Source organism: Ceratotherium simum, chromosome 15 (genome assembly GCF_057802395.1).
Source record: "Ceratotherium simum simum isolate JZ-2026a chromosome 15, ASM5780239v1, whole genome shotgun sequence".
Taxonomy (NCBI): Eukaryota; Metazoa; Chordata; class Mammalia; order Perissodactyla; family Rhinocerotidae; genus Ceratotherium; species Ceratotherium simum.
In genome coordinates, this window is record NC_141914.1 from 61,625,449 (window position 1) to 61,637,717 (window position 12,269).

Consider the following 12,269-nt stretch of genomic DNA (forward strand, 5'->3'; position numbering starts at 1 on the left):
GAAAGAAGAGTAAATATTGTACAGGATTTGTGAGACCTGAATGTATTTATAGTCTGAGGATAGAGAAGAGAGAGTTTGAACCTTAAGAAACAGAACCCTAAAGGATATGGAAAGGAGTAAGTTCTGAAGCACAAGTGGATGGATTCACTTTCTGAAACAAAGCAAAAAAGAAGGAAGGATTGATGAACATAGAAGTTTGGAGGTGAATGGGAGTGAGGCTAAGAAAATATAAGGGAGTCAGGGGAACTGGTGTGAGGTTATTGGCACTTGTTTTGGAGAAAGCATAGTAAGTTGTGGGAAATGAGAGTGGAAACCAACTATGGATGCTGACTAAGGAGGAGCAACATGGAAGGATCCTTATTAATTTCTAAATCATTGGTTTTTAGTAGAGCCAATAACATTTATATACCGTTTTGTAGGGAACCTCTGCAGCAAAGACAGAAAAAAATGGTCAGATGTGTTGGTAACAGCTTGGCAACACAACAAAGGCATCAGGGAAGTGAGAATGTTGATAAGCGTGGAAATGAAATGGTTGTCTTGGGGTTCCTGTTTGGTAGGCAAGGAAGCAATGCCTCGGGGGACTATTAGCCTGGGGGAGTTTGGAAGAGCCAAGGGATTGGAAGTTGTATACAAGGTTAGTGAAGGATGTAAGTACTTTTAATAAATGGTGTGCCTTATAGTAGATCCTGCTGTAAAGTCCAAAGGGAATGATCATGAATCATAAGAATAGGTCTTACCACTTACCAATTGTGTTCTTTGGTATCAAATTTTGTGGTACATATAATGAGATTCAATATCCCCATCTGTAAAATGGGATTGCCACCTTCTAGAGAATATAAAAAAATTTAGGATAACCTAAATCATGTATGAATGACCATACCTTGTTCCCTATTCACATTTAAATAATAAAATCCTAAAGCAGGCAGAAAGAAAAAAGAATGTTTCTTCCAAATTCCCTTAATAATTGATGAGTTTATCCTAATGACTCAGTTTGAACAAATGAATTTTCTTCAAGTGAATTCATTTAGATCCTTTGTAGAAAACATATCCATTATTGATAAAATTTTCAAATGTGTGCTTTTTAAATTAATCATTATCTATGCTATTTGGACAAATTCAGAGTTTTTTAATTTATATACACACACACATACACAGACTTGGGAATCCTGATTGACACCATGAAGCTCAATTACATAAAATATTTAACCACAGCACAAGAGCCCTTTGCAGTTTAAAAAAAGCCATATAAAACAATATTCCAATGAATTGTCCATGTATAGCAACAAATCAGTAAGAAAGGACAAACTAGCATAGTGAAATAGATAAATCAGATTTAGGCAGGGTAATTTATTGAATTTAAATTGTGCCCAGTTGGCCCAAGAGCTATATATAAGCAATCCATCTTATGTTGTTAATGGAGGTTCTTGAAATCCACCTGATGTTTGCATTATTAAATTTCAATCTAATGAGCTCTGCTAATACATATTGAAGATGGTTATAAGGAGTAGAATGTGAATCTGAGCGGGATAATTTGAAAGAAACATAAGCTGAGCATTTTACATGACTCAAGGGGTATATCTACAATTACACATATAACCAAAATTGAATTTAAATGGAATTTCTATTATCCTTGTCCTTCTACCAGGGAGAATAAAGTGTAAATGAAGTAAAAGTCTTTAGAGTTACTGGTGGTTTATTTTTATTATCTAATTTAATAGATTCTTGCAATGATACCGAGTGGCATAAAAGTTTTAATATTTCATGACTTTAAATGCAGTCTCAGAATGTATTAAAGCTTGTAAATGGAAACAGATGTCTGTGTAATTGGATATAGCACGTCACAATACCATTATGTAAGTTTTACATTTTGAGAAACTGTCAATATTGATGGTGAAGAAAAATCAAACTTTGAAGAAAAATAGTTACATATGTGGTGTGTATTTTCTTTAAATTCCTCTTTTAAGCCAAGTTTATACTTCTAAAGGATATGTTGATTTTGCATAGGAAAAATACGTGCAGCAAAAAGCTGAAGAGTAGGTGTTTGTATTTTTTAAGTCACGGTTTACATTGCTATCACTATACTAAAGGCTCATGCAGAGTTTACTGCTGGCACGGGTTGATTCTTTTTCTTTTGACGAGGCAGTACTTTTCTAACTTAATATTTCATCAACTATAATGCTATTGGAGACTTATTTTCCCTTAGTTCACTCATCAGGCAGTGAGTTGGCAATAAAGGAGAATCGCTCCTTTGAGACGTTAATGCTTTGGAATAAATGATGTGCTAGAACAGAAATTTAATTAATTTACAGAGTATATTGATAGTCCCTTGTTACTGTGCTGTATATTTTTAATCTTCTTTAACATCTGTAGTAAAGTGTTTGAAAACCCCTGCAGTTGAGCAACTAGTAGATAATTAAGTAATAAGGGAAGAGGTTTCTAGAGGGAAAAAGATTCTTTTTATCAAATGCTGTCATAACATGAGTAAAGAACTGCTACTATGATATGCAATGAAAAAAATAATATGCTTCCTAATTTGAGACTGTTCCAAAGATATTGCAAGCGTCTTATATTTAAAATGTGAATTGTAGCTTCAGAACTTTCCTCCAGAGTTTAAAACAGATGCATTGCACTGACAAATCAGATGACTTTTAATGACCAACAGTTTTTCCCAGTTCATATGCCATTGTTTAAACCTATATTGCTTAAATTCATTTTCTTTTTGTACAGAGATTATCTTGAACTAAGCTTCAAAGATTCTAAATAAATATTCTAAATATTTTGAATAAAGATTGTAAAAGGTGTATCTCAGATTTTTAGCCATTTTGTTGTTTTCTTCTGACTACTTCACAAAAAATATGTAATGAATTCTTTTCCCTTTCCCCAATATTTTCACTATGTTATGGGCATAAAATAAGTGCAGAAATTTCTTTGTTTTTGTTTCAGCAAAAGCTGATGAAGCACTGAAAGCCAAAGAAAGAAATGAAGAAGAAGCAAAGAGAAGAAAGGAGGAAGGTAAAGTCATGTGTTCATTTTGTTTCAAAGCAGCCAGTAGAGTGAGGAGTCACTATTTGCCATGATTCTCTTCTTTCCTTGGATAAACTGGAATAGAATCAAATGTCTTCGAGGGTACCTCGTGCTGCTTCGTGGACCTAAACTATGACACAATATCACCCTATATTCAGTGTCCTTGGACACTAATGCTGGCTAGCAGAAGGTTAGTTTATAAGCATCCTACTATATATTCTGGGGAAACTGGGAAGATATAAAGTTATAAAGTAGAGCTGGTGTTGGTTTGTTTCCTTCTGACTTTTATCTTTATAGTTAACGAATTATCAAAATCAGTCATAGAAATGGATTGAACTTATCTGTACATTTTGAAATATTTTAGCAGTAATGAAGAAAAGTCTCCTTACCAACAACACTTTAAAAAGCTGTTAAGAGAACAATAAAATATGAAATATCAGAAATAGTTATAATTCAAATTAAGAAATTCATGTGATAATTTTTATAGATTAAATATTTTCTTTTAATAACATTGAAGCCACCATCCAAAAATATTACACAAAGAAATCTAACACATTTTTATCTCCCCTAATGAATTTTTATCTCCCTTTAGTTTGCTGTGATTTATGTTGGTGAAAATTTTGTGTTTTCCTATCACAGAGGCTTTATATATACAGCTGTAAATTACAGTGCTTAAAGCAAGATTCAGGCGAATCCTCATGAGTTAAGTTGATGATCCACTTGGATGGGTGATCATGTCATTTTACTGGCTAATTAGCAGAGTAACTGCTCTGTGAGCTTTCAAGAAGTTGAAGCCTGACAACATGTTCTAAAATATTGGCTTTGAGTGCTACTGTCTAAATCTGAAAATTGAAATTTTACCTTTCTGTATATGTTTTACCATAACAATCAGAAAAAATTTGCGCTGCCAGCTTCCAGTTGGAAGCTGAGACCCAAAAGAACGTAAAATGTCTGAGTACGATGGTTTAGAGTGTTTAAAGGCAGTATTCCATCAGAACCAAGCCCCCAAAGCAAATCCCCCCAAGAAACTCTATAGAATTAGGTGGCAGAACCCTATAAATAAGTAGATTCAAACTAAATGTGGGCTAATTTATACATGTAAATGTATAGTGTTCTTACGTTATTTGACCCCCATAAGTCCTGACTTTATACTTTTGTCCTAGATCAACTAGTTTTATGGTATATTGAGAAAACAAGTGAATTCCAATGACAAGAATCTTCAATAGAATTCTGTTCTTTTGGCTATCTGAAGTGGACACTTTGGCATTGTTAGTGGAAGCAGTCTGTCTGATTCCAGTTATGCTTATGGTCACCCGTAGTACAAACAGATATAATACTAGATGTAAAGTAGTCTAAACAAATTATAATATTTTAGTACTGCTATGTTATGTGGCATTCTGATCAATGTAATTAATAACATGATAGCCCTTATAAAACACTGTGGTACTATAAATTACAAGTGTGGTACTTACTACCAGCCAACACAGTGAATATATGTTGCAGTAATTATTAGTCTAATCCTATTAATTCACATCTTAATTGGAGTCATAATCAGTTGAAAAAGGATGGCACGGATGTGGTAACCACGGATATTAAAATTGCTAGGTGATTTATTATTATGAAAAAATATATAATATGAATACTTGCCCTGGTGAAAGAAATTTTTAAAATACTGCAGAACCCCTCATTTACGTGATGACAATTGATATTTCTAATAGTCTCTTTTTTTCATTAAATTAGTTCTAAATATCTTTACAAAGATATTTTGTTAAGACTTTCTTAAGTAACTATAGCTACTTGAACGTTGTATTATAATTCTTTGGAAAGCGTTCTTTCGTTTAGACTTTCCCTAAGTCTTACTGACCTTGCACTTAGTCTGTGATATACAGACTTTTTCCATTTCAGTACCTGAGAAATGTTGGAAGAGCACATCCCTCCCATCATAGCTATTTTAATTAACATCTTTATAAGTCTGTCATCCTAACCAGAGTATAAACTCTCGGATTATAGAGGATGTAGTATCCATAATGCCTAGCACGTAGTAGATACTCAGTTTCTTAATTATTGCATGAATAAATGAATGAATGACAAGTTTACCCTTCGTTCTTTTAAATCCATGCTTAAGTAACTATCTTGAGCTTGCAGTTGATTCCAAATAACCTCAGTGAAACTGTAACCCAACTTTGTGTCCCTTTTCTAAGAATTGCAACCATTCAAAAAGAAACCAAGGAATTTCAAAAATGCTATCAATATTTGCTAGTATGGATTTATCAAATATTTACCTGAGCTCACTGAATTTTCTGCGCATCCAAAAAAGATTGGAAAATTATTATCACAAAACGTTGAAGAAAAATTCTATGGGTAAAATAACGTACATGACACTAATTTCAAAAGATAAAAGATGTGTTCATTCAGTAGGTTTCCTTTGCTGCTATTTTATAGGTAAATCACTAGCTAGATTCTTCGTTGTTGTTGTTTGCTTCCAAAATTTTTTCTTATGGATTGTCTAGATACTTGAATGCTATCAAATTAAGCTTCCCTGAAAATGATTAATGTATAAGATACATTTATTTTATTTCATATAATTAGCCTAGCTGCAAATTGAAACCTGATATACGTCTGTATGTGTATGTGTATATATTTCTGCATCTGAAAGAATAATAATCCTTTATTTCCAATCTATAAGCTGCTAATAATTCACTCTATCACATCATTTATACAATTCATCTCTTAATTTCTCAGCATGTTGATTTGCAGCACAGGATTGAAAGCATTTTTAAAATGTAGATAAATGTTATCTGCCCAGCTCCCTTTATCCACTCTCTGTTATCTCAAAAAAGCTATTGTGTTAGCATAGCAAGATCTGTGCTTTGCAAATACATTCTGACTATCATGCAGTCATTTCCTTTGAGTGTTCTTAAATCAATATCATAATTATATTTGCAAGTATTGTATTCAAGATAAAAGTCAGGCTACTCACCAAAACTTGTCCAGGGTAACTGCCTTGCCTTCCGCTGTTGAAACAGTGGGACCCCATTTAGAATGCTCTTCATGGTCTTTAATAGCTCAGTTGAATTTCCACTTATGGAATATCACTAATACATTGGTATGGACCCTTTTTCTTGAACCATTTACTCTCTAACTCTTGCCATTTTGGTTGAATTATATAAAGGTTACATTATTTAGTAAGTCAATTGAATATTAAAGTTTAGGTTTATAGTTTCCTTCTTTAAAAATAAGCACTTTTTTCTAATTCTAATATTATATTTTAGGAAAAATGAATAGTATTAAATCTTTCAGTTCTATTTTCTTTCTTATTCTTTGATCTAATAAATACTTAACTTTGACTTTCTTTTTTTCTGTTTGAAAATGTTCTGACTACATATAATTAAAAATCATTTCAACTTCTATTGTTTTGATTTCTTTTTGTATTATTGAATCCTTTAGCATAACTGCTTAGATTTTCTGTATTTTATTTTTATATTCAATATAGTATATATTTAGGGGGTCTAATTATGTTTTAAATCTATTTATAAGCATAATAGTCTCTCTTTGTTTTTTGATTTCTCTTTAATATGAATTTCTTACTCGTGGCATTAGTATAGTAGCTTTTGAATTCTTTTTCCCCTTGTGTTTATTCAAAATAGCTCTGTCCATCTGTTAGTTTCAAATATTTTTGTTTCCAAAAGTGTTAGGCAACCCATTCTAAATTATTCATGGAAATGGTGGAGAGTGATAACATGAACATAATATGAGGTAGTTGACATGAACACTAAGAGCAGTCCTTAAGTCTCATTTGTTTAAGTTGAAATTCATCAAACCTTTTGTCACGTCTGATTGACAAGAAGTAAAATAGATTAGCCTTAATTTCATCTTTTTTGTTTATGTTGTTGTTGTTAATCCTTTGGTGGAGGTGGAGGTAAAAAGTACTCGTAGCTGAAAGGAAAAAGACGTGCCAGGCAATATTCTATGTACTTTACATATTTTAACTCCCTTAACCCTCATGAGCTCTGTGAGGTTTGTGCTTTATTATCCCTGTACTATAGGGAGGATAGGAAAAGGAAACTGAGGTGAAGAGTGCTTTAGAACCTGCTCTATAAGTAGTAAGTGGTGAAGCCAGTACAAAAACCCAGGCAGTGTGACTCCAGTACACATCCCCCACTCTTTAAACAGCCTAAAATAAACGAATCACAACCCTTACAATTAGTGTTCAAATATAATATGATTTAATTCCCTCTCCTTCTATCCTTTGCCTTCCTCTCTGGAACTCGCCTTCTAGCGTGTAAGCATTTGTCTAGTGGAGTTTTCATGTCCTCAGATAGATCTGTACCCATATGAGGTTGCCTCACTTGGGTTTCTGGGACCCCCAACAGGTGAGTTACTCCATTCGGAGACACATTTTGTCAAGCTATCTATGTCCTTTTCCCATAACCTCTACCTGCTTTTCTCCCTAGTCACTGGCTGGTCAAGGTAAGACACTCAGTTGTCAAATACACCCCAGCCTTCAGAGCTGGGATCAGAGCCAGACCTAAGCATCTAGCTTTTCAGGTCCCTTTCTTAGAGGTCCTGGCTCTCCCAGTGCTTTGAGGTCGCTAGCATAAAGCACACTTAGCACCAAGTCTTACCATGCTTGGGGAGAGAATTGTTATAATTCCTTCTTTTCCTCCATTGTGGTTCTTTGCTGAAGAAGAAGCTAAATGTTTGGGATTCCAAGGTGTCCTTTATTCCTTCTGGAGATCTTTTATAGGATGGTTGGAGTGAAGTTAGAAGGGTAAAGTTTAAAGGTGCAGGGGTATCATTTAGGAGTCACTGTCTGTTCAATTGACATGTTGACATAAGTAGTTTAGACAGAAATAAGGATTGTCTTTTCTAGACCTCATCCTGAATTGGCTACCCATTGTAAAATGCAATATATTTTCTTCTTAGGTTTGAACATTTGAAAATTTGCCCCTCTCCCCTCTTTGTCTTACTTTATTAGGTAGTTCCATTCCAAGATTTAAAATATCCTTTTAGGAAATTTATGTGTCCTGTGTATCGGATTTAATAGTTTTATATCTTTCATAATGTAGTATCTTAAAAAATATCTATAGTCTTTTAACACATTAGCTCTAATGTTGGAGAGCTATTTTCTTTAAGAAGAAAATTAATCTGCTTAGCTTGAATGCATTGCTTTATTCCATATTTTTTCCTCAAGTTCTTATTTAGTCAGAAGTCACTGAAGAACACACGGTTATTTAGCCTAGCCATCTGTCTGCTTCCCTCAGCAGGGATTTGTCCCTAAGAGGCCCTGTGGTTCCATGTCTGCAAGAACTTGATGGTTAAATACTTCACTTTTCTTTTGTACATAGTGTTATCTATGTCATATTACATAGCATCAACTATTTATTCCTCAGTTTTGATGCTTCCAGTAAAATGTATGCTAATTCATTTTTAACTGTAACTTTTTAACAAAGCAAAGGATCCTTACTTCTTTATCTAATAGCTTACAAATGATGTTTCTGCTTCGTATGCATTCAGCTGTGCTCTGTGTGGACTTGAAAGCTGGTTTAGATCACATATTACTTATTTTCAGTAAAGTGTTTATGTATATGGAATGCAGATACAACGATATCTATTTAACCATTATTAGGCCTCCAGTGACCGACCATCGTGTATTTACTTACCAATTTAAATGTTTCCTGTGCTCTACACATGCAAATTTCAAGACCAACTCAAAGCTACAGCTGTCTTTTCAATCTTATATTTCCAATATAAATTAAACATGAGGGAGCTGGCATACATATTGAATGCCCGCAGGTGTATGATCTGGAGGTAACCTAGGGAAGCCATTGCAATATAGGGAGTCAACTGTACTGTAGTGGAAAACGCCCTGCTTCTTCTAGCTGAAGTGAGAGAATCAGGTTCAGAGTCCCGGCTCTGCCATTTACTGGCTCTGTGACTGAATAAGTCCCTTAACTTCAGTGTGACTCTAAAGTGAGGAAGATGATAAAATATGCCTAGAATTGTTACAAATAGAACTGACATATTGTATTTAAAAATCACTTCATAACTACATAGTACTATATAAATGTAAACTTATTACTCAGCATTGCAGCACAAAAGAGTATAATGATCATCCTTTAGTCATGCATTCCTTTAGTAACTTTTATCAATTCAAAAAATATACTGACCATCCAGTACATGCTGAGTACTGTTCTAACCCATATGACTAGAGCAGTGAGAAAGGAAATCGAAGCCCCTGCACTCGAGGAGCTTACATTCCAGAGGGGGAAGACAGAAAATAAACATGGAAAATAATAAAATATAGTAAATTCAAACAGGGATTAGTGTTTTCTCATCCCCTATGTGACCTTAAGTGGTCCCTTTCAACCCAGTTTCCCCATTCGTTAATAAATAAGGATGATAATAATCTATCTACCATCTAAGAATGTAGTTGTGATAGTGTAGACATGAAACCATTTTATAGACTTTATTAGTTGTTGCTCTTTTACTAAAATGTTAAAAACACTTTAACCAGCACTCCTCAGTAATTCAAAGGTAAAAAGGGAAGTCACAGTGGAAAATATAAAACCACATATCAAAACTTACAGGATGAAGATAATGTAGTGGGACTAGCTTATTTGAATTCACCCTCCTTCTGAGAACAGATAGAAAATCTGGTCAAAATATTAAAACACATGTTTGAAAGCATCAGAGAGTTACTAAGGCAGAGGAGAAGTATGGGTCCCAGTTCCAGGAAAAGAAGGTGAGCTCAACATTTGGAGCCAGTTTTCCCCCAGAGATGATTCCAGTAGTGATATCTGTCTGCCAATTCTTGAATCGGTCACTGAAAGGCTAAGAATCTGGGCAGAGCTTTTGAGAGACTCATGGAGCCATGGGGACAAAATACAGAGTTTGAGGCTAGTCAAGGAAGGAAAGACTGATAAAACCACCAGGCATTGGGTTGGAATCTTAACAGATTACTCCCTAAAAGTAAGGATGAACCAGAAATAGGCCCCCATAGGGACTGAAGCCCAGCTTTGAATCATCTCAATTCCTGATTGAATTAAGATGATTCAAGATTGCTGGTGCCCCCAGCCAATTACCAGAGCAGATGTATGTCCTTTCTGGAAGAAGGTAGTATTATCCTAAGCCTCAAATTATCTATACAGTTGTTTCTATATGACATCTATTAACAATAACCAGGCATATGAGAAAAGAGGACAAGACGAAGAACCACGAAAAACAAGAGGACAAAAGAAACGATAGTCGGTAGGAACAGATTCACAGAGGATCCAGGTAATGGAGTTGTTAGATGCGGATTTTAACATTACACTGCTTAATTAGTTCATGGAAATAAAAGACAATGCTGGCAATTTCAGGTGAGAATTGGAAACTATAAAAAAATTAAAAAGAAAATATGTATTGAACTGAAAAATACATTAACCAAAATCAAGAACTTAATGAAGGCTTAAGTTCCAACTAGGCAAAGCAGAAAAAAGAATCAGAGAACTGGAAGATAGATTAGAAGAAAACATCTTGAATGAAGCACTGAAAAACAACAAGATAAAAAGTACAGGCAGGAGCTTAAAAGACATAAGGGACATGATGAAAAGATTTACAATCCGAGAAAAAGAGGGAGATTTAGGATAAGCAGTATTTGACTGGAAATGGCTGAGAATTTTTGAAAACTGTTGAAAGACATCAAGCTACAAACTAATGAAGCACTACAAACTCCCAACCAGATACATACAAAGGAAACTGCATCTAGGCACATTACAGTAAAAGCTATCAAGACAAAGAGAAAATCTTAAAAGAGCAGAGAAAATAGATTATATTCAAAGGAGCAAATATAAGACTAGGAGCTGATTTCTCAACAGAAACATTTAGGAAGACATACCCACTCGAATACCTGGTAGAATGATACCTTTCAAATTCTTGAAAGAAAGTAACTGCAAACGTAGAATTCTAAACCTAGCAAAAATATCTTTCAAGAATGAAGATGAAATAAAGGCCTTGGACAAAAACTGAGTGAAATTGTCATCAGCAGACCCTTCACTAAAAGAAATATTAATGAAAAAAAATGCAAGCCAGCTGTCATCCCACTGCTAGAGACATAAACAATGTAAACATTTTGTTAGATGTTGTGGCTATTTGACAGTATAGGTATGTGAAATTATAATAAATTATGATAAGAGAATATGGTATAAATTAAGCATTATGCATTGTTCATAGGTATGAAAAGAAGCATATATTTCTATAGGCTAAGTATTTTGAATCACAGACTTTCTGGTACTTACAGCTTCCTTGTCTTCTCAAATCAGTCTGTGATCACCCCACAATTCAACACTGATAGTGATCAGAAGCGTTTTCTAATAGATAATGTATTGTTGTAACACAGGGTGTTTTGTGGGTTTTTTTAGCACAATTTTGCATGCCCACCAGAATATGTACCTTGAGGGATACAGAAATGAAAGATAATGATTCTCCCTTGCTCACAAGGAACTTATAGTCAATTTAGGAAGGCATGATTAATGTACCTGAAATGGTAGCAAATAGTATAAGGCAATATATAGTTATGAAATAAATTGTTTGGCGATTACTAAATGAGACATAAATTTATGAGAAAGCAGACATGTTATTTTTTTACTGTTTTTATTAGGTTGATTTTCTTTATTGAAACTCCAGATACTATATTTTATATGTTTCTTTCCAACATCAAGAGAAAATTTATTTTACTTGACTAAGTTTGTCTGCATTCCAACAGCAGCAATTAAACACTACCACAGAAGCAGCTCTGTTACCTGTGAGAACAAATTACTTTCTACAAATACACTTGATGGTTTTTTTTCAAGCTAGCTCTAAGTAACTGAAATATTAAAGCCTATACTACTTATGTTAGGAGAATATTTTGTTTAAAATTTCCTGTCGTTAAACACAAATTTTTATTTTCTCAATTTAATACCGTTATCTTGATTGTTATCCCTCAATAACAACACTCCTTGATGAGTACTCTCCTGCTTTCCCTCAAAATTATGTTTGATTCACATGTAGTTATTTCTAAAGAAGTTTGGCATACTGATTAAGAGTAATTCTCTGAAACTTCCAAGATTCAACTTGTTGCTTACTAGTTATATGCCTTTAATTTTTGCCTCAGTTTCCTCATCTGTGCAGTGAGGCTAATGGAAGCAGCTACTCATTGAAGTTAATATATGTAAAGCACTTAGAGTAGTGCCTGGGCGGTAGTATGTATTATGTAATAAGTA

At 34.0% G+C, this 12,269-nt stretch overlaps 1 protein-coding gene across 1 annotated transcript in view; it reads left to right on the forward strand.

Moving 5' to 3' along the window:
* Positions 1-12,269, forward strand: part of RSRC1 (arginine and serine rich coiled-coil 1) — a 383,892-nt gene that overhangs the window by 306,143 nt on the left and 65,480 nt on the right. Inside the window, exon 7 of the mRNA XM_087440107.1 lies at positions 2,944-3,012. Coding sequence (XP_087296233.1) covers positions 2,944-3,012 — 69 coding nt within the window. The remainder of the gene's footprint in view (positions 1-2,943; positions 3,013-12,269) is intronic.